General features: G+C 39.4%; 1 protein-coding gene across 8 annotated transcripts in view; it reads left to right on the forward strand.

Moving 5' to 3' along the window:
- Positions 1-3,255, forward strand: part of DNASE2B (deoxyribonuclease 2 beta) — a 96,561-nt gene extending 93,306 nt beyond the window's left edge. For all 8 annotated transcript variants that reach the window (XM_027058748.2, XM_053214329.1, XM_053214328.1 and 5 more), the window contains one exon: positions 2,776-3,255. In XM_027058748.2, the coding sequence (XP_026914549.2) occupies positions 2,776-3,116 (341 nt within the window). In that variant the 3' untranslated portion in view covers positions 3,117-3,255. The remainder of the gene's footprint in view (positions 1-2,775) is intronic.
- Positions 3,256-22,637: the final 19,382 nt, after the last annotated feature.

Raw genomic sequence — 22,637 nt, forward strand, 5'->3', positions numbered from 1 at the left:
GAGGGAATGGGCAAAATGGGCAAAAAGGAGTGGGAGGTACAGGCTTCCAGTTTGTGGAATGAGTAAGTCATGGGATGAAAGGTACAGCAGAGGGAACATAGTCAATGGTATTGTAATTGTGCTGTATGGTGACCAGATGGTGGCTCCACTTGTGGTCAGCATAGCATGACATACGGAGGTGTCGAATCACCATGTTCTGTACCTGAAACTAATGTAACATTGTGTGACAGTTATACTTGTATTTTTAAAAATGACTAAAAAGGGGCACCGGGGCGCCTCAGTTGGTTGAGCATCCAACTCTTGATTTCAACTCAGGTCATGATCTCACAGATCCTATGAACCTTGTACCTATCGAGCTCTGCACTGATAGTGTAGAGCCTGCTTGGGATTCTCTCTCTCCCTCTCTTTTTGCCTCTCCCCGGCTCGCTCTAGTATTCTCTCTCTCTCTCAAAATAAATAAACATCTTTTAAACATGACTGGGGCGCCTGGGTGGCTCAGTCGGTTAAGCCTCCAACTCTTGGTTTTGGCTCAAGTCATAATCTCACAGTTTGTGAGTTCAAGCCCTGCATTGGGTTCCATGCTGACAGTGTAGAACCTGCTTGGAATTCTCTCTCTCCTTCTCTCTCTGCCCCTCCCCTGATCCCTCTCTCTCTCTCTCTCAAAACATAAATTTAAAAACATTTTTTTCAGTGACTAAAAAGACCACACACACACACACACACATACACACACATACACCCTCAACAATCTTATCTGTTTTTATTCCTTTTCACGAGTTTCCCTTTAAACCAACAGAAGCAGTGCACCTCTTGTGCTTTGGAACCTATCCCAGTCTCAGAATACTTTGATTCAAACACTAGATCTCTTCTCCCTCTTCTACTTCAATTTTCCCACTCTATAAGCTCGGTCCCCTTAGCACACAAATATTCCTAAAAATCTTCCCTCAATTCTAGCTCCCCTATATCTCTGTTTTTTTCTTTTCTTCCAAATTTCTTTCTAAAAGTCTCTTCAGGGGACACCTGGCTGGCTCAGTGGGTTAAGCATCCGAGTTCAGCTCAGGTCATGATCTTGTGGTTCACGGGTTTGAGCCCTGAGTCAAGCTCTGTGCTGAAGGCTCAGAGCCTGGAACCTGCTTCAGATTTCATGTCTCCCTCTCTCTCTGCCCCTCCCCCACTCATGCTCTGTCTCTCTTTCTCTCTCTCTCTCTCTCTCTCTCTCTCTCAAAAATAAATAAACATTAAAAAATAATTTTAAAGACTGTTCATGGGCTTTCACTTGCTCAATGCTCCTTCGCTGTAGTCTTTGCGTCTCTGTCTGTAGACACTTCAATCTCTCCCCAGTCACCAGTGACCCTCTTAGTTGACCTCACTGTCCTCCCTCCTTTCTTGCTACCTTCCTTCCTTTTATACTAGATAAAATTTACTGAATGCTTACCACTTGCCAAGCCCTGTATTAGGCACTAGAGATCCAAAAATCAACAGGACAGAAATAGCCTCTGCAGAATTTGGCACTGTTAAAACCCTTTCCTTCCTGAAACACTCTCCCTTCCTGATTTTTGGGAGTGTGCAGTCTGTTGGTCTTCTTCCCACTTCTCTTAAGTCTCTTTAACTAGGTCCTCCTCCTCTGCCTACTCCTTAGGTGACTGGGTTGCCACGTGGTCTTCCACTCTTCCTTATCTCATTCTATATACTCATTCTATGCAATTCCAATAAGCTTTCAGGCGATTCTCAGGACCTCTGGACTGACAGAGCCATCAGTATTCAATAGTGGGTGGGACATTGCTACCTGGGGGTGGTATAGCCATGCCAAATTCAACGTGCCAAACTCATCATTATTGCCCACAAATCTATTCCTTTTCTTATATTCTGCAGAGTCAACTGAGGACTCTAGATCCCTCCTTTTTCTTTACTGCTCTAGCAAGTCATCAAATTCAATCAGTTCTAGGTCCTTAGTAACACTCACATTTATCTTTTCCTCTCCAAGCTTTATGCCACTGCCTTAGTCCATGCCTGTGTTTATTGTCACAATTATTGTGACAACCCTGTGTTTTCCCTATCTCCAATCTAATACACCTTTCTCAATTCATCCTGCACGTTGCCTCCCAACTGATATTTATGATCAAAAATCAGTTTCTATTATCAGTTTTCCACTAACATTTCTCTAAAAATTCTCCCATTGAGGGGCGCTTGGGTGGTTCAGTCTGTTGAGCATCTGACTTCAGCTCAGGTCACGATCTCATGATTCATGGGTTGGAGCCCCACGTTGGTCTGTGTGCTGATGGCTCAGAGCCTGGAGCCTGCTTCGGATTCTGTGTCTCCCTCTCTCTCTGCCGCTCCTCTGCTCACACTCTGTCTCTCTCTCTCAAAAATAAATAAACATTAATTTTTTTTTAATTCTCCCTTTGATTTCAGGAAAATCCAAACATTTTGGCATGATGTGCAAAGAGCCCTTGAAGCTGGCCCCTGGTTACTTCTCTAGCTTCATTCTGTCTAAAGATCTTTTCAAGACAAAAGCATATATTTCTCTCTTGTTTGTGTGGAACAGAAAACATTTTTAAACACCAATATCACCTTAGTGATAAGAACTTTTATTTGCATAACACTTTAGCACTAACAAAATGTTCTCCCATCCACTATCTCAATTATGTTGTTATTATTGTGCTCGTGACATCCATATATCAGGGGTGAATGATGATTTCCATTGCTGAGGATATTTTCAGGGACTTATCTAAGTATAAATACTAACCTCACTATCTTTCTCCCTGTAAACCCTAGACATCTTTGCAGCCTGGATGGCTCAACGGTTGAAGACGCATTTGCTAACAGAAACCTGGCAGCGAAAGAGACAAGAGCTTCCTTCAAACTGCTCCCTTCCTTACCATGTCTACAATGTCAAAGCAATTAAGATATCTGGGCACTCTTATTTCAGTTCTTACCAGGATCATGCCAAATGGTGTGTTTCCCAAAAGAGGACCAAAAATCGCTGGACCTGCATTGGAGACCTAAATCGGAGCCCATACCAAGCCTTCAGAAATGGAGGATTCATTTGTACCCAGAATCAGCATATTTACCATGCATTTCAAGGATTGGTTTTGTATTATGAGAACTGTAACTAAACTTGGTGAAAGGACATATGTACCATTATTTTCAGCACTGACAATGGGTCTTCTTCCATTAGATCCAATCTTTATATACTAAAAGCCTGTGAGTATACTTATAGTCACAAATCATCAAATAAAATGCTTTTCTACCGTGGTCGCCATTTTATCTTCCATTTAGTGAAAATTTATCTACTTTGCAATTATATGCCATAAGCATAAATCATTATACATAGCCAAGTGAGAATTGAAGAAATGGAAGAAAAAAATCTTCTTGACTGTTCATGGATTGACTGAACATCTCCTAGATTAACTTCATCTCCCTCACAAAGACTTCTCTGACTCTTCTACTCATCCCTTGTTGAAGAAAAAAATCTCTCTCTGTACCTCATGCTACTCAGTCATATTCCTCTTAGAGCTCTTTCACTGGTTTATGGTTAAGTCTTATTTATTATTCTTGCAGTTGCTCCTTACTAATCATATGATCTTAGGATATTCACTTGAACTCTCTAAGCCTTGGTTTTTTTCATCTATGAAACAATGTGTAGATATGTTTAAGCACCTAGCACAAGGCCTGGTGGGGTTGACACTTAAAAATACTGGTGGAATTTGAATATGAATCTCCCTCCCAAGTTAGAAAAGACAAGAGGAAGTTTAGAAATGAGTAATATTTTTCAAAAAAAATTGTTAAGTCAGATTAGGAGAAGTAAAACAACCCACCAAATTGGGGTCAATAAAGAAGCCATAATCAAATCTAACAATCTTAATTCTGTGTGTTTCATTTTGGGAGTTCTTATCCCTAAATATGACTATTATATAAATAAACAGCAATAAACTCGTATTAAGAACTAACTGCTTAAGAAAATTTGAAATATAGTTCTCAATTTCAAGAAAATTGCAATTTAACAAAAGAAATCACAATAATTAAAGCCAACACTTATTAAGCATTTACTATGTAGTAAACAGTCAACCCACATCTTCTTATTTGATCTTCATAACAATGCTACATAGTAGGAATCATTATCCCCATTTTACTGACAAGGAAACTGAGGTCTACAAAGCTTCAGTAACTTACCCAACATTATAGAAGGTCTATCTGACCTCTAAGGCTATGCTCTTTACTTATATTCCAAGAGACAATAAATGAAAATGATGCAATATAGGATAATATATATATGATGTCTTAATACCACCAAAATTCATGGGACATGATGGCACTAGTTCAATGAAAAGCAGAAAAAAAGCTAAGTTTGTCTTCTCGTCGGAAGCAAAGATAAGCTAAAGAAAGGCCTGTTGAATACTAGCTGGCTAAATTACATGCTTGAATGTATGAAGAGATTTGAAAAGTATGTTTTATTCTCACATAAAGTATCTGAGTATAAATAATTCCAATAAAATAGGATTAAAAGAGAAACTAAAAATATAAGATCCTGGGGTGCCTGGGTGGCTCCATCAGTTGAGCATCCGACTCTTGATCTCAGCTCAGGTCTTGATCTCAGGGTTGTGAGTTCAAGCCCCACTTTGGGCTCTGCTCTGGGCAGGAAGCCTACTTAAAACAAACAAACAAACAAACAAACAAACAGTACAAGATCCTGACTTTAATGGTGAAAAGTGTCATATCTTAATCCAACAGCACAGATAGGAATTAATGAAAATGAAAAAAAGAAAGCAAAGATCAATTGAATAAGAAATTCTATTGGACTGAAAATATACACTAAGGTATGAGCTTCCCCCAAAAGGTAAATCCAGTCCTTCTAGAAAAGTGGTTTTATCTCAAGCTCAAAAGAAGAATCTAAAGAAGAGGAGAATCAAAATCAGAATCTGTGCAATAAAGAGTATAAGAATGTGACAGAGAGAAAACAAAGAAGTTGCTGGCCCACTGGCAATGCACACTAACGATGTGCTTCCCACTGAAGCGGAGCAGAGAAGTGACTAGACCTTCCTTGAGGAAGGAAAAAATGCTGGAAAGGAATTGAACAGCCTCAGTAGTTCAAGAATATCAAATACTGACCTTGGGAGGAAAGAATGTGTCTTGCTTGGTGTTGGTAGTTCCTCTAGTCATTTCTTCTCCTCTTTGGGAGATAAAATAGTGTATTTAACCACAAACTAACCAAAAATTGGTTTAGCTGAATGAGACTCTTAGTAAATGTCCAAATATTTGAAACTGTGTCAGTACTCTTTCTTATTCTTTCCCATCAAATCCTTCCTATGGCTTCCTGTGAAAGTACATTTACCACGCCGTGCTACAATTGTGTGTAGCATGATTGTGATGTGCTAGAAGCAGCTACAACAGACTAAAGAAACTAGTATCACTATCTTTCTCAAGCATATGCCGAGGCTTGTTACCCAGTCATGCTGATTCCTATAGAGACACTGGGGAGTATCTTCAGAATTATAATGTCATTGGAAGGAAACTGAAACATTTGAGATTATAGGGGATGTTTTCATTGATTCCCTTTGGGAGGAAGAGGAGGATATGGGAGATAACGATGAATGAAATTTAAATTCTAAACCATGGTTTAAAATACTGGAATTAAAGACTCATGTCTAAGATGGGAGTGTACTTTACAAACAAGTGTTAGGTTGTGTTTGGCTGGAAACTACCTAATGTAATTCCAGAGAAAAGAAATTGAACACAGAAATAGACATATGGCAATAATTAGGGTGGAAGATGGCAATCCTGACATCGAAATTCTAAATAATGTCTGCTGTGCCTTCCCATCCTGCTTAGGTGTGAGCTTCTTAGAAAAGCTATTTTCCCCAGTCCATATCATGCAACCCTTTCCTCTCCAGCTCCAAATGACTGGCCTGAGTGAGCTTGTGACACAAAAGAAAATAAGCCTTATGGCATTCCAAGGCAATATGATTCAGAGAAGAGTTTGAAGTAGGGGTATCAAGACTGAGTGTTGGGGTATGAGCACTTGATCTGGGGGGTCATGTCCATGGGAGATCAGATCACCATTGTCTGCCTTGTGCTTGCTGAAGCAGAGAAGGGTGCAAATTCACCTCAAGATCAAAGGAGCACAGAATGATATCAATTCCAAATGTCCAGATGTCAGATGAGTTCCTTGTGGAGCCCAGCTCTTCTCCCAGTCCCATATTCTATAACATATGACTCTGTTCTCCCATTAACTAGCCCATTTTTAGTTTAAGTTGGCTTGAATACGTACCTACTTCTTGCAGGCAAACAATTCTCATCTAAGTTATATAGAAATAAGAATGACAGTTGTGAATGTAGTGTCAAATCATTTCAATTAAAATAACGACTGAGAAATGGGTCATTAAACAACTCTCAAAGTCCCGCAATCTCAGATGTTTTACACACTAACACAGAAGCTGGGTTACAAAGGAGGTACACTTGAGATTGTAGCACGACATGACAAATGTACATTCACAGGAAGAATTAGGAAGGATTTGGTAGGGAAGAATAAGAAAGAGTACTGATTATAGTTTCAAATATTTGGACATTTACTAAGAGTCTCATTCAGCTAAAACAATTTTTGGTTAATTTTTGGCTAAATATACTATGTCATTTCCCAAAGAGGAGATGAAATGACCAGAGAAGTTTCAACTCAGAACCTAAGACTTGCAAGCAAGGAGGAGTTCACTGGTGAAATGAAAGTAATGGTGCCCCAGGAGAAAAGTGTCCCCAGATGATCATCAGGGAAAGAAAAGTTGAATGTAGTTCAAGTTTAGGTAGTATGAGATTGAGGTACAGAAAATAATATGGTTCCATGGCAAAAGATTCTAAAAGGATATATAGCTCAAGAGATTGAGAAATCATCAAAAAGAAATTCTGACTATGTGATTTCTCCACGAGGAAGAAAGGGAGAGAACAATGTAATTACACAGCCTGCTTTCTACCAATCTCCTCTATAACAGGTACATCTAAAACATGGGAGAAAAAGCCCATTGAACAAGAAAAATTCTTTAAAGTGGCACCAATCTGTTCACTGAATTATGTGAAACTGTACTATGAAACTTATTGCAAAAAAAAAAAAATGCTAAGGCTAACAAAAAAAAGTTTTGTACTTACATTTAATCACAATTTACATTGGAATTAACAGGAGTTTGTGAATGCCAAAAACAAAAACAAAAACCTTTGTCTCTTTTATTTCTGTCTTTTTGGTAAAGATGCTTAGTTTGGTATTCAAACTAAAAAGGTAGAAAAAAAAAAAGTGCTCAGGGAGAACTAAATCAAGACCTCTGCAAAGCAATCTTAAGAGAGCATACAGCTCCCTACAATGAGTTAATGTTTCCAAGCTCAACAAATCACAGTGAAAATGACTGAAAGACCAGAGAACATTAAGTAAACACAGAAGACAGACAAATGTCACTTTAATATACAAAATCAGATGGAACATGTGTTCTTAAACATAATCCCCGGAATGTTTCCGTGTGCCTCTTTAAAGGGCCAAATTTTAAGCACTTACAAAGCCATCAACTAGACAATCTGCAGGTGTGAGCATGCACTAGGTTCTCTGTGGGTCATTTCCCTTTTCTACAAAAGTTCTAAGACCAGTGGACAATAAGATTGCAACAGGTATGATATACTTGAGCAGCAACAAAACAAAGGTCGCTCTTGATATCCTTATGGTCAAGATGATAACATTGGGTGAATGTGAATACAGTCCATTGAACTTATGCATTATTCAAAGGGTGGTAATCGTGGATTTGTGTCAGTGTGAAAGGAGGTTCATGGTGTTATACCCAAGCACTTTTCCCAATTTATTCCATCAAACATACTCTGTATTAGATCCTGTGATGAGCAAAAGGAACAATGAAGAAGACAGTCTCTGCCCTTATAAATATTATACTTAAGTCTCTCCTTAGCCTTGCTCCATAAACATTTTTAGATGAATTTGGTGAGTATTCAGAAAATACATTTATTAAATTGGTACATGACCAGCAGGTAAGAGGAATAGCAGATCCAGCAGATAAAATTGCCTCCCAAGGGGACTTGAAAGGCTGGTGTAATGGGTTAAAGTAATACTAAACACAATAAAGATAAATATAAGACTCTTCCCTTGAATAATAATAATAAAAAAAAAAGGGGGGCACCTGGGTGGCACAGTCGGTTAAGTGTCCGATGTTGGCTCAGGTCATGATCTCACAATCTGTGAGTTCGAGCCCCACATTGGGCTCTGTGCTGACAGTGCAGAGCCTGGAGCCTGCTTCAGATTCTGTCTCTCTCTCTCTCTGCCCCTCCTCTGCTCACGCTCTGTCTCGCTCTCTCTCAAAAATAAATAAATATTAAAACAAATTAAAAAAAAAAACAAAACCCTGCACGATGGCCATCACAGAGGTATAGGTTGAGGGAGGTACAGTTTAGTAGCAGATGATATAGAAAACGATCCAGGGGTTTTGGCCAAAAAGTCATTATAACTGGCTGCAAAGAGAAAAAGAAGCTAATAAAATCTTGAGATGTGTGAGTAGAACATGTATTAGAAAGGATAAGGAAATAGACAACCTCTATCATGTGTTGGTGACCTAGATAATCACTGTTATAAGGAATACAGAGTGGAGGATGAGTAGAAGACGTTGGCCAGAATAGTATAGTTCCTGAGACAGCAGAAAGAACAGTGGAAGGAAATGGGAATGTCTATCCCTAAAAGGACTCACTGGGGACAGGATAGATTTCTTCAAATATATATTCTGTGGAGGATAGTCTACATTTGTTCCCTATGACATTTAGAGGCAGAGTCAGGACAAAGGAATAGAAAATAGAGTGAGCCATATTCAGCTCAAATTAAATACAAGCTGTGTTATCCAAACCTCTTGCTTTGACCCATGAGCTCTACAGAATATACCCTAGGCTCACTCTCCAGCCAGTCTCCCACCTTTCCCCCACCCACTCGCTGCACTTCACCTACTGCCATTCTTCCTCTTCCTCAAACTCTCCAAACTCACCCCCATTCCTCAAGGCATGCCTTTACTGTTCCTGCTGTCTGAAAAACTTTTCTCCCATATGTGCACATGGCTGCCTTTTTCTCATCAGTGAGGCCATCAGCATTGAAGTAATTTCTTAGAAGAGGCCTCTTCTGGCCACCCTAAGTTAGCATCTCTAATGCAACACCCTTTATTTATTTTATTTTGGCACTTGTCACTATATGATATGATCTTCATGAGGGAAAGTGGAGTTTTACATCCTGTTCACTGTCGAATTCCCAGTCTTTTGTGCCCTGTCTGGAGCACTGGGTGTGCAGTAAATATGAGTTGAATGAATGAATATAAAGATGGCAAGATCTGCCTAGACATGCGTTTGAGTGCAGAGCAAAAGTTTACTGGGAAGGCTGTGATAGAGGGAATCACACATAGATTGAGAGGTAGAACTGGATGATCTTAAAGTCCTTCTCAATGCTGAAATTCTATAATTAAGCACTAAGTCAAGGGATGCATTATAATTTCCCTAACAGTTCAGAGAAGGGTAATTAATGAAGATTAGAAGAGTCAAGAAGGATTCATTGAAAAGGTGGAAATTAAGGGCTCTTCAAGGACAGGTGGAATTTCGACAGCTGGAATTGGAAAGAAAGATGTTCTAGGAGAAAGGAATAGTATGAGCAAAGTCTCAGAGGCAGACCTGAGGAGAGAACCACGAGGAGTTAGGCTCAACTCAAGAAAATGATCTGCTTTGGGAACTTGAGAAAAAATGAAGTTAGTCTCTGATAAGATCTGAGCCTTGAAACTGACTTAGACTAAATGATGTCCCTTCCATTCTAAAACAGTTTATTTCTATTCTATTCCATTTTAGGAGGATCTGACAAAACCTGATGTGAGAGACGAGGTCCTGACCTAAGATGGTAACAAGTGAAACAGGAAAAGATCAATGTGAGAAACATTAAAAAAGAAAGAAAAGAACAATCTACCAGGAATTCGTTTCTAAATTAGTAGGTACTCAACAAATATTTGCTTCTGTACCATGAAAAGATCCCATCACTGAACACTGGCAAGATAAATACAAGCCTTTGTGTAATGATGATCATGGATTTACACAGTCTCTCACTGAGATTCCTTTGTCACCACTATCCTGCAGGTGGCCAGCTGATCATGGTCAGGTGCAAAAGATGTCTTCTATTACAAAAGGGCCTATATGGCTATGACCTTATTAGAATCACGCTCCATCTAGACCAGTTGTTAAACCTTCTGTGACCAGGCCTATATGAGACAGCACCATAAAGGGATTAAAATGATTTCTTATCCATCTTGCCAGCACTTAGACATACAAATGAATGCCATTCTTTCCAATTAATCACTTTAAAAGCCCATCCCTTAGTATCATTCTTCCCACCCTTCCTGACATTTCTCTTTACAAAAGTCTTTCAGAAGCCACACACCAGCCAAACAATTAAAATGTCTCATCAGTCTCTGTTGAATCTCCTTTGAAGCATCAATACAGTTCCCTGCTTTAGGCAGTGATGGTCCGAGATCAAGATCCCTGCTGGCCTAACCCCTTTTCATGCCCTTTTCCTTGTTAACTGGTCTCCCTTTCTTCTCTTTGCACTTGACTCATTTATTTCTAACATTGCTTGATTTTTGTTGTTTTTCCTCATTTCTTCTGAAGCTTTTTGAAAGAAATATTAAATATGTTAGCGTTATTGAATGAATTCAGGATGCTACCCCTTCAGAGCCCAGTTAAATTTGGGAAGTAGCATAGTACGGTATAACAGCTCGGAAATCACATAGCCCTGGTTTGAAACCTGACTCTGTGGATCTTGAGCAATTACCAGCAGTGTGACCTTGAACAAATTATTTAACCTCTCTAAGCCACTTTCTAAACTGGAGAACAAGAATGTTGATAATAGGAATGAGATAATCTATGTAAAACACTTAGTGCCTAGCACATACAAAATTTCCCCATTTTCCATTTTAAACTATCAGAACAACAAGTATTAACTATATGAATTAATCTTATTACTCCAGAGGTTGAGGGAAAAGCAAAAGCTCTGCCTGTAGTGCATTCAAACCACAACTTGGTTCCATGAAGAAATCGGTTTAACAGGTTGGTGTCAGTGGAGTAAAGGAATACAGAATGCCATTTATTTGAATTGCTCCCTTTCTCCATGGTGATAGTGTTTTTTCAATAACAAATAGGCAAATAAAAGCCAGTCATATTTTACTTTATCTCACACTTAAGGAAATCAGGAGGAAATGAATGCAATATTCTCAGGGAAGGGGAAGTACAGGCATAAACCCTACCAATGTGCATGAAAATTCTTCGCAAATGCTTTCAGTACAACATTAACAAGCAGACTAAAGGGTGCTGCTGCCATTATTTGCAGAGTAAACAGGCATGAGGCCCTTCAGGGGAGCAGGGCTTTGGAGGCTTAAATTCCAGTTCTGCCACTTTCCAAGCAGCCTCAGGGCATCTACTTAAACCCTCAAAGCCTTGATTTCCTCATCTGTGAGATGGAGAAAATTAAGAAGAGTAGTAATATATGTGACATTGTTACACAAGGAAAGCAGGCAGTTGACATTGTCTCCCTACTCCCTTAGGGCAATGTTAACTAAATAAAACTGGGTGCTCTGCTCAGGGTTTCTAGGCTGCATCTGAAGCGTACGTGGTACTTTGGTACACAGGAAGACTTTGTATCTGGATATTAGGCAGGCAGGTGTTCAATAAATATTTGATCATTTGTTTTGGCTTTAATGGAAGTGCCTTGTGTACCCCATAGCTAGTCTAGGATCTTTTTTATAGCATTTGTAGGCAGGGAAGTCACCAGCTTCCCAGGTCTGCACCATATTCCCCTAATCCCAAGATCCTGTCTAGTTCATTCACTACTGTCATTTTCCCATAGTCTCAAAATGTTTGCCGTGGTTCGGCAGGAGAGACATTCAGGAACGCAATCTCTTTTCTATGTTTGGACTGTGTGAAGCTTCCACTATGTTTAATTATCACTCTATGACTGGAAGGTATTTCAAACAGAATTGAAGGAGAAGGAGTAATGTAAATGATTGTCCTAAACAATCAGTTGGTATGAATGTCGCATATGTACCACCTTCTGAAAAAGGGGGCTGTCTCACTTTTTTCCATTTGGAGTGAGAAGATGTTGTAACCTCTAGAGGCTACTGATGCACGAGGGGAGGGGTAAGCTGCTGATTTGGGGGAAATGGGTTGTTCTGAGCAACGCTGGGTCAGCTAAATGACTAGGGTGTGTGTAGGTGGGTGGATGAGGGAAATCCTTTAGAGCTCAGGGAGCAAAACAGGCAATGGAAATCCCATACTTTGATGCATATGTTATGGGGGAGAAATACAGCCATCAATTTTGAAATGACTTCGCCTTATAGATAATTTTTTTTGGCATTTCTTTCCTATTTTCAATCAGAGTTTTAATTTTTTTTTCTTTTTTTAACTTTTTTGTTTCAAATTTTTATTTAAATTCTAATTAGTTGACACATAGTGTAATTTTGGTTTCCGGAGTAGAATTTAGTGATTCAGTTTTAAATATTTTTACTTTTAAAATACATTTTTGCAGCACATACTAATACATTTGAAGCTTTGTGTTGCCCTCTGACCACATTCCTCATCCTCCGCAGAGGTAACCACTATCCTGAATATTGGTTAATCTCGTGTTTGTTTTTCTTTGTTTTTACCATATGTATATACTCTTAAACCATATAGTGATTTGTTTTATGTGGTTTTGAACTTTGTTTCTTCTGTTTGGGGTTCATTGAGCATCTTCAAACGTTTATAGTCTTAATTAAATTTGGGAATTAAAAAGAATAGAAAATAAAATAAGTTTTTTCTTTATTAAAAAAAGATATATGTTCACTGAAGCACATTCCAATACACAGATAAGCAAAAGGAAGAAAGTACAAAGCACTGCAAAAGAGCAGTTGGGGGAGGTGGTATTGACTAGAAGGGGCGTGAAGAAACTTCCAGGGGGAGATACAAATGTTTTGTCTTGATTGGGCTGGTGATTACAAATGTGTATACATTGTCAAAATTCAAGCTGTATGCTTAAAATTGAATGTATTTTGTGTGAGTGTATATAAAGTATTCCTTATAGAGCCAGTCAATATTTTTCGAAGTACTTCTGTCCTCACCCATACAAAACTACGATTAATACCCTTACGTACATTTTTTAAAGGATTTTCTTTGTATCTATGTATACACATATCTATGTATATCTATGTATATCTATATGTATCCATATATCTATATATTTGTTTGTTTACACAAAACATGGTATCATTTTTTTTAACAAATGTAAGTGGTTCTTATGAATTTTAATTTTTCACTCTCCTACTTGGAAGTAGATTTGACTACCATAACCAACTGCCCTCATAAAGCTTTATTACGTAACACCCAAGGGAAGAAATTGCTTTGCGGAGAGAGAAACAGGAAACTATTTTCACTTTTTACAGGCTCCAGGATCTCATTATTGACGATTTAACAATCACTGCACGCATTGGCTAGCAACACTTGCCATTGATAATTTAATGACAACTGACTGCCGAGTAACCCACTGGCAGTTGCTACCAATAGCCTTGATTGCATCATAGGTGCCTCTGTAAGTGTGATTCCACTTACATGTTTGTGCCTGATGTGCAACTATACAAGCCTCTGCATCTAGAGTTTTACTAGATATTTTAAAGGAGATGACAACAGAAAAATCTAACCACTTCCTCCAGAGGCAAAGGAATCCTATTCCAAAGGTAATTGAAAGACAGGGAAAACTTTATCTCTACCCTCCCAGAGTCCTCAGCTGGGTCTAAGAATTAAACTGACATAAAACACATTAACAGGAGAAAATCACACACATTTTATTTAGTATGTTTTATGTGACATGGGAGTCCTCGTAAGGAAACAAAGACCCAAAAAAGTGGCAAAACCTAAATGCTTTTGCACTAGGTTGATCATTAGAGACAATTGTGGAAGAGTTACTAAGAAACTATGGGAAGGTTAAAGGAAGGAAATAATCATTTTAACAATCTGTACAGAATTCTCTCAGCTTCGACTACCCAATTCTGGTGATAAGAATGTTTCTTTCCTCCTGTTCCCGGGAAAACATCTTTCACATGGGAGTTTCATCTGCTTTTAGGAAGAAAAGGGAAGGTCAGAAGCATCCTTCCTGCACTTGTTGTTTTTCAAGTGCCTTTAGATCGAAATAATCCTCTGCCAAAACGGCATATTTCGGAGTGAGTTGTGGTTTCCTTCATAATTCTGAAACCCTGAATGCCAGCTCCTTCTTGTCTATGGGAGTCCTCAGGAACAAGGAAGGAGCCAGAGAAAGGAGAGTCAAACCATCCCTGCAGTTAATATGGATGTCAGCGTACGGACCCAATTGCAAGGGAAGCGGCAGCAATGAGCACCTGCCTCTACCTCTGTGCGCATGTGCGCGCATGTGCGCGCAGGTAGGCTGCTCCGCCAAAGGAAGAGGAGGGTTAGACAAAGCTTCTGACTCCAGGGTACTCTGTCAGGGGTTAACGGATTCCTAGAGAGCTGGAAAAGAAGCTATAAAAATCTAGCCACTTCTACCAGGGACCAAATAATTTGGCCCCGTTGACAGGAAAACAAAACCAGAAATAAAACACTAGTCCTTTCGTGACTCATTTACAGCAGTGCCCAGTCGCTCAGGACCATATGCGGATGAGGGTTTCATGAGAGCCGCCTGATGACTCAGGTCTATCTCTCCACCTCCAGGAGGAAGAAAAGTGCCTGGTGACCAACGGGAGGCCGATCCAAGCTGCGGGGCTTGCCAGGTGTGTCCCTATATCCAAGAAGTCAGACTTGCGGCTTCCTCAGCTCCCACCTGAAGCCTGCGTGGAGGCCCCGAGACGGGAAGGCCCAGATCCTTGGGGCCAGGGGTCCGAGAAGCCGCACAAGTTGTCCTGACTCTGTGTCTGTGCTCTGGGGTTGGGAAGTGGGAGCTGCTCTCAGGCCCTCAGCCAGCAGGCGTGTACAGAGTGAGGGCAACACATGAGAAGCAGGGAGTCAGGACGCACTGACAACAGCAGAGAAGTGACAAATGACAGGGTGGGAAGACAGAACATCTCTAAATTTACAGCTGTCTGAAACCACTTAGTATTGGGCTAACAGCCCTGAGGATCTCAAATGTTCCTGAGGGCATGGCAGCATTATAGCATTGGGCAATGACTGATGTTCAAAATGAATCATCAAGAAAAGGTCAAATTATGTTCAGAACATTTTGTTTAAGAAGGCAAAGTAAAGCATTTTGGAAAAATCAGTTTTCAAAATAAAATGTTTAAGTCACCATGTAAGTTTGGGTTGTGCTATGTGGCTATTCATAGTACTTCCACTTAAAATATTAGTTATATTCTATGTTACCATATTAAAAATCCCACGTGGAGAGAGTTGATTTTTATCTTATACAGGCTTACTGATATGCAAATATATATACACATATATACCTATTTCTTTTTTATTTATTTATTTTGAGGTAGAGAGAGGGAACCAGGAGGGAAGGGGCAGAGAGAGGAAGGAGAGAGGATCCAAAGTGGGCTCTGTGCTGACAGCAGTGAGCCCGATGCAGGGCTTGAACTCACGAACTGTGAGATCAGAACCTGAGCTGAAGTCAGATGTTTGACCTATTGAGCCACCCAGGTGCTGCTATACCTATTTTTAAATATAATCCCATATCTTCCTACCTCCTTTAGAACCTGATGCCATTATTTATCTCCTCCCACGTTATCTGTCAGCCACGTGCTCGCGACTAGATCTTTCTCCTCAGCATATAAGCATGTTTAGCTCTCTCCCACTTTGAAAACAAAACAAACAAACCTGCCTAGGCCCTACATCACCCCACGCTCTTCCAGAATTGACCTATGCCTTGCCTTTCCTTCATAATCAAACTTTTAGGAATGGGCTGAATCTCATGGCCACTTGTCCAAGGAATCTTCTCTTACTAATTTCCAGTGCACTCTACTTAAAGTTTTAATCTTATCTTTACACCTTTTCATTTGCACATTTCACTGTGCCCCCCTTCATAAGCCATGATTTCCTCCAAGTCCCTGTGGTACTGCTCTGCTTTATTTTCTTCCTACCTCCTTTCAAGTTCCCTTTCCACCTCAGTGTCAATATTTCTCAGGGTTCCATCTCTGGATCTCTTTCCACTTGAAACATTCTCCCTAGGCAGTCTTATCCACTATTGCTTTGATGACACCCATATATATATTATTGACAAAGTTCTCACTTATGTGTGTGTTTATGTGCAGGTGAGTGCGTAAAACAGTGCAGTAAATATCTCTATTAGAATGGCACTTAAAATGTCCTATATTCAAGACTCTTTTCTGCTCATCAGACCTGCCCCTCTTTTGTTTTTCCTGTTTGGGAACTGCTCATCCGGTAACCCAGCTTTGGAGACATTAGAGATTCTTCTCTTTCCTTCCTCTACTCATCCAAACGATTACCACTTCCTCTTGATTCTGCTTCCTTAATACCTCTTATATCTATCTCCTCCAGACTGCCTCCTGTGTGCTGCTTTACTGGATGTTAGATCAGGGTACTGCTTCAGTACTCACCTTCACACTTCAGGTCTTGATTCCTGAACTTCGTGCTATACTCCTGGGCTTCTCTTTGGAATTTTGCATTTGGTAATCTGGATTTATTCTCATTCACTACCCAAGACTTGAGATCCTGGTCCTGTTGTGCAGGCCAAAGCCACCCCTCCCTTTCTCTTACCACCACCCTACATAAGGGGGAGAGAAACAGGATAATTTCTCTTGATGGAGGACACTCCCTCACAAATAATAGCGAAATCATAAATAATTTGTTGTTCTGTATTGGAATTGTTGGTTCCTTTGTTGTCTTCCCCTTTATGCTTTGAATTATTTTACAGTTCTTGACTGCTATTTTCAATATCTAGATAATCAGTGGGCCTGGTTCTATTATCTGTCTTTTCCCTTGATCATTACCCACATTTTATTGCCTCATCACATCTATTAGTTTTATATCCTATACCAAGGATTAGACATAAAAATATCCCAGAGAGTCCAAGTGTTATATTTCATGAGGGAAGGTCCCCCCTTTTCTCTGTTAGGCAGAGAGGGTAAGGGCTTGGCTCCTTCAGTTACACGAGAAATTGGGATGTGTTGGGCCCGTGCTGCAGTTTAACTAAGCTTGCTCTACCTGTGACCAGCCCCTGTTCCTTAGGCCTAGCTCTCCTGGCCTTGTATTTCTGAGCTTAAGAGTCTTCATCTCGTCAGCCCTGACAGATTGTAGGAGATCCTGCTCTGTCCTTCAGAAGTTCCAGACCAGCTCTTCAGCCTACCTGTCCCCCACAACTTCAGCTGTTCTCCGGTGAATGTCTTGAGAGACTAGAAGCATTTTGAAATAAGGTTCAAAGACCCCAAAGGGTCTTTGTTTCCTAAGCATTTCAAGAGTGAAGTCTGTGTCTTAGAAGCTTTTACCCTAGCTCTGTAGCTTCCTGCAGAGTGCCAGAATTCCACAAATACGTTATGGGGGAAATCAGCCACGTGTTTGAATCTTCCTCCTTCTTATCTGTCACACCATCCCTATTTGTCATATCATCCCTTTATAACTGCTAAGACATTTACTTATTTTTCATTGCCCCAGCAGAGGTTCTCTGCCTAAGCAACATCCTCATCAAACATTCTGAATCAGCAAAGGCCCTTCGGAAAAAATATCAGATGGTGTCATCTCACTTTGGAAAGCATTCTACTCTCTCTGGAATTTTAGTTTATGTAATCCTCAGTGATTCCATAGCAACCCGATGTGTTTAAAGTACAATTTTTTGTCAGTTATACATTATCCTAGTTGTACTAGGAGGAGTGTTGGTCTTCTGTGACCTATTACATTTTACCCAGAAAAGAAAGTCCTATATAAGACTTTTTGATACCTATCTCAGTATTTTGTGCATAATACACCATAACATGCCAAGTGACTTTTAAATTAATTAAGAAATCATTTAACTCTTCTTAGCATCATTTCCTTCTAGTAAGAGAGTAATACCTTCCATAAATTTAATGTTTAATACTATACAAAATATTTTCAACTCAAGAAAGAATGTGGTCCATATTCCATATTCATTTAATTCTCACAGTACCTCTTCAGTAGGATTTATACTAATGACGAGAAGGATAAAGATAGCTACTAGTTACTGACTGCTTCTTTTGTGCCAAACCCTATGCTAAGTAGTTTACATATACATACATTATCTTATTTAATTCATATAATAAACTGGGAGGTAGGTATTTCTCTCCCCAATTCCAGAAAGAAATCAAGGCTGGAAAATGTTAAGTGACGTGTCTAAGTGCTGAAAAGTGATCACTGAAAGAGTTGGATTCGAATACTGCATGTTTACCTCCCAGTCCTGGATATTTTCCACTGCACTTTAGCTTTTTGTCTGGTATGGTATCAATTTTCCTATAGGGTTCAACTAACAAACCTAACATTCTTCAACCTACGATCTTTCCTAAGTCCTATGTAAATATAAAATATAATTATGAAGAGCTGTCCCAAGATGATACTGAAAACAGTTAGAGTTGGGTGCCTCTTATTGATAGAGATGGTTTTTTGCCTTCTTCAGATGATGTTTCATTGTCTGGTCTCAGATCTGGACAGCAATAATAATTGGTAGGATGAGTGAATACTTAAGATTAGAGATGTGTCTGTGGCCATAGTAATGAGTAAACCTAACCTCGCAGGTTAGGTTAACCTCTGAGTTAACCAGCCATAGATCAAGTGGCTCAAATTGCATTCTTTGGTGGAAGAACATATTGGTAAAAATGAAAGCTGTTCTATTTGTTTCTTTAAAATTCACTACCTTCAGAAATAACAATCTTAATGTCATATTGAATTATTTGTTGTCATTTGGGAAAAGAGAAAGATTTACTGAAAAAAAATCAGCCATTTTAGAAACTAAGTGAATAAAATATATGCTTTTTTATCATATTGAACTAGATTTCTCTTTATTCAGAATCATGTATATTTTTTGCCACTTATTTCCCTCAAAATGCTTACAAAAAATTTTGATGCCATGCTTCTATTCAAGGTACAAATAAGACAAGGGAAAAGTGAACTGACACAGTGTTTTAATCAGGTGTATTATTAGATAAGGATGGGTGTGTATTATAAGCTTTAGTTGAAGCATCATCGTTAATTCTTTCCTTACAAATTGAGCATGGGAAATAGGAGATACAAACTTCTTCTCACCAGATAAGAATTTTAGAAAGTAAATGCTTATCAAGAGTCCTGGATTCTTTATTATTTCTGCCTGTAAGCTATTATTGTTCTTAGTGAGTGGGTGGAATGAGTAATTATTATAAACAGTGTAACACTTTCAGAAAAAAATTGTCTTCACCTGTTTACTTTCTGTGTGTATAGATTGCATATACAGAGAGAGAGATTTCATATTTTTTATTATAGAGATATAAATATATCTATTTAGCTATATGTATATATATACACACACATATACACACACATATACACATACACATGCATGTACTCACACACACGTGGAGTATACATGCACTATACATGTCAAATGAGATCTTTAGTGTAAATTATTGCATAGCTATTTCTTGATCTTTCAAGATGTTTTCAAATCTATTATATCATTTCCTCTTCATAAAACGTTTGTGAGATTAATAAAAGAAGAAATCATAGTACAAAGCGTTGGGTGAAATATATCATCCGTGATCACGAGCGGAATCCAGATGAGAACTTGGTCTGACTGTTCCTTTTCACGGCGCTGGCACCCTTGCTTGATAGGATTCACTCCAGCTGAGTGTGGGAAGGACACCGCGTCCCCATTGCGATCTCCTTGAATCCATTCACTCAAGCAAAAGGTCATTTTAGACAAAAATCTGGTTTTGACTGATTTCTTTCACTGTATTGGCCAGTTTGAGCAAATCAGTGTCTGTTTCTGTGTCACATAGACACTGCCTAAATGCTGACCAGGTGCTGTAACACTAGCCTCCGTGACCCATTTAAAAGCCTATCTCCTGGACTAAATAAACACCTCTCTCTCTCTAATTGGAATGTGACCGAAAGGCAAGACAGAGAGGATGAAAAGACAGCAGATGACATCTTCTTAAGCAAACACTATTGAATTACAAAGGCGAAAAAAAAAGCTATTTTTAACAATTGCAACCACGAGGGAGCAAATGTATTGATTGTATCATTGTTTTTTTCCTTCTCGTTGCTAGGATGTGGTCTATATTAAAGATAGTTGTTGCCTTGGTAAAAATCTTGCCAGAGCAAAGTAGTAGTGCTCCCCCTGCTGACCAAGAAGCCAGGTTGTTTTTTTTGTTTTTGTTGTTTTTTCAATCCAAAACAAAACCAAAAAAAAAAAAAAAAAAAAACCACTAAAAACAAAGGCGATTAGACATCTTTAGTAAAAAGATTAAGACTTTAAATGCAAAATTGGTAAGGATATTATAAACTTACTGAAAGAACACTGAATATTTTCTTTCCTGCTAGGTGTGACCAGAGGAGGCAAATTTTGACCAGGTGCCAGATTTCTCCCTGCTTGGGGCTATTTCTTTGTTTCATCTCTAACTCAGAGTGAGTCTGGAAAGTAAGACCTTTTTCACCGTGATAATTTCAGCTCTTTGGGTGACATCTGAGGTTCTGAAAAGGCCTGAGGCAGGGAATTGCTTATAATATTAACCAGTAACTTTTGCTCATCACCAGGTGCTTGTAATAGAGGAAAGAGGGCAAGAAACAGAACTCCACAAAGGTTTTAGTTTCTTTCACCATGGAAATTACTGAAAGTCCAGACAAGTGATAAGTGGTAAGGATTGGGTAGTCAGATTATGGAGGGGCAGATGCCCCTCCCTGAATTTGAAAGGCCTGTAACCTATCCAGTCAGTGATGACCAGAGGGACTAGGGTTCAAGAGAGGGGCTGGGAAATGAAGTTACAGACTTGAAAATCATCAACCTTTATGTCAGAGTTGAAGTCATGGGTGTGGGTGAGGTCATCAAAAGAGAAAATAGAATGAAGAGAAAAGGGCTCAGCATGGGAACTTGGGGAACATCACCAACAGTTAAAGAATGGGCAGAAGAGGAGAGCCATTAGTGGAAACTGAGACAGAATCCTCAGAGATTTTGGAGGAAAGCCAAGAGAAACTATTATCAGCTTGACCAAGGAGGAGAAAATTTCAAGAAGGGAGAAGTCAACAGTGTCAAAAACCAAAGGGAAACCAAGAAGTATAAGAACTTAAAGAAACCATTGGCTTTGTTATTTAGGAGGTCCCTGGTGTCCCCGAAAGAGTACGGTGGTGGAGGGGAAGACCCCATTTGAGTGGCCATTTGAATGATAAATGAGGACGTAAAAGTACTGAGGACAAACAACACTATGGAGAAATTTGGCAGTGAAGTAGAAGAGAGAAACAGAGTGGTGCCCACAGGAGAGAGTGGGGCAGGAAAAGCTTCCCTAAGACCAGCTGACTTGAATATGTGTGGAGGTTAATGAGGAAGAGCCGGTGAAGAGGGAAAGACAGAGGAGAGAAGAATGAATGGTTCACAGATTCAAGAGAAGTTGGGAGGGGAAAGGATCAAGAGCACAGACTGAGTCTTGGAAAAGAGTAGAATACATCTTCTTCTGGGACAGCTGGACGGCAGGAAAGGACGTGCCTTCTGAGTGGTGGTCGGGAGTGGTGATTTCCAGAGGACCACACTGAGATGAGGGTCTCAGGAGACAGGTAAAGGTTCTGTGCTAGAGCAGTTGCTATATGAGAAAAGGAAAATCAAACCTATTAAAGATTTGTAAAAGACTCCCTGGGCAGTACAGAGGGGACAGTAGGACAGCAAATATAAACTGAAGGAGAGTAGCATTTCTCCAGCAGTTACACGTAAACCAAAAGCATGAGAAAAAAAAATAAGTAGGATGATTCAGAGTTATAGATTGCCAATGCAATGGACAAAGAGTATTGTCTTGGTGAGATTGTGGCAGTGAATATTTGGCTGTGGTATGCAGGAGGAACATGAAAGGAAATGAAGATGGTGTGAAGAAAAGGGATAGGGTGGAGGGTGGAGGGGTATGGCTGACAGTTTGGGAAAATAAGATGAGATCCAGAGACCAGAGACGTCAAAGGGACAGAAAAACCCATTTAATGGGAGAGTAAACTTAGAGGTTAAAGGACAGAAGCTGGAGTCTGAAAGGGGTTTTGATAACTTGGGATCTCTGGGATAAAGCAATTGTTGGTCTATGAATTACTGGAGGGGAATGTTCCTGAGTCTCTATGAGGCAGAATGAAACTAAGAGCCAGATACCAAAGCCCTCAGAGAATTTCTCATGGAATGTTGCAAGATGAACCTAAATATCAGGTTATAGTGATTACAAAGATGGGAATCTATAATAGGCTCCAATTTTTTAAGCTCCTACTATGTACCAGGCACTCTGTGGAGGTAATTTGTATATATTATCTCATTTAATTCCCTTTTAATTTTTGCTACTCTGTGAGAAGTTACTCCCATTTTACAAAAGATGAGACTGAAGCTCAAAGAGATTAAGTGATTTTCCCAAGAATGCTCAGGAGTAAATGGTAAAGATGGAATTCGAATCTTTCCCAGGCTATAAGCACTATAAAGTATGATTTAGTGTTATGCC

Source organism: Acinonyx jubatus, chromosome C1 (assembly GCF_027475565.1).
Source record: "Acinonyx jubatus isolate Ajub_Pintada_27869175 chromosome C1, VMU_Ajub_asm_v1.0, whole genome shotgun sequence".
Lineage (NCBI taxonomy): Eukaryota > Metazoa > Chordata > Mammalia > Carnivora > Felidae > Acinonyx > Acinonyx jubatus.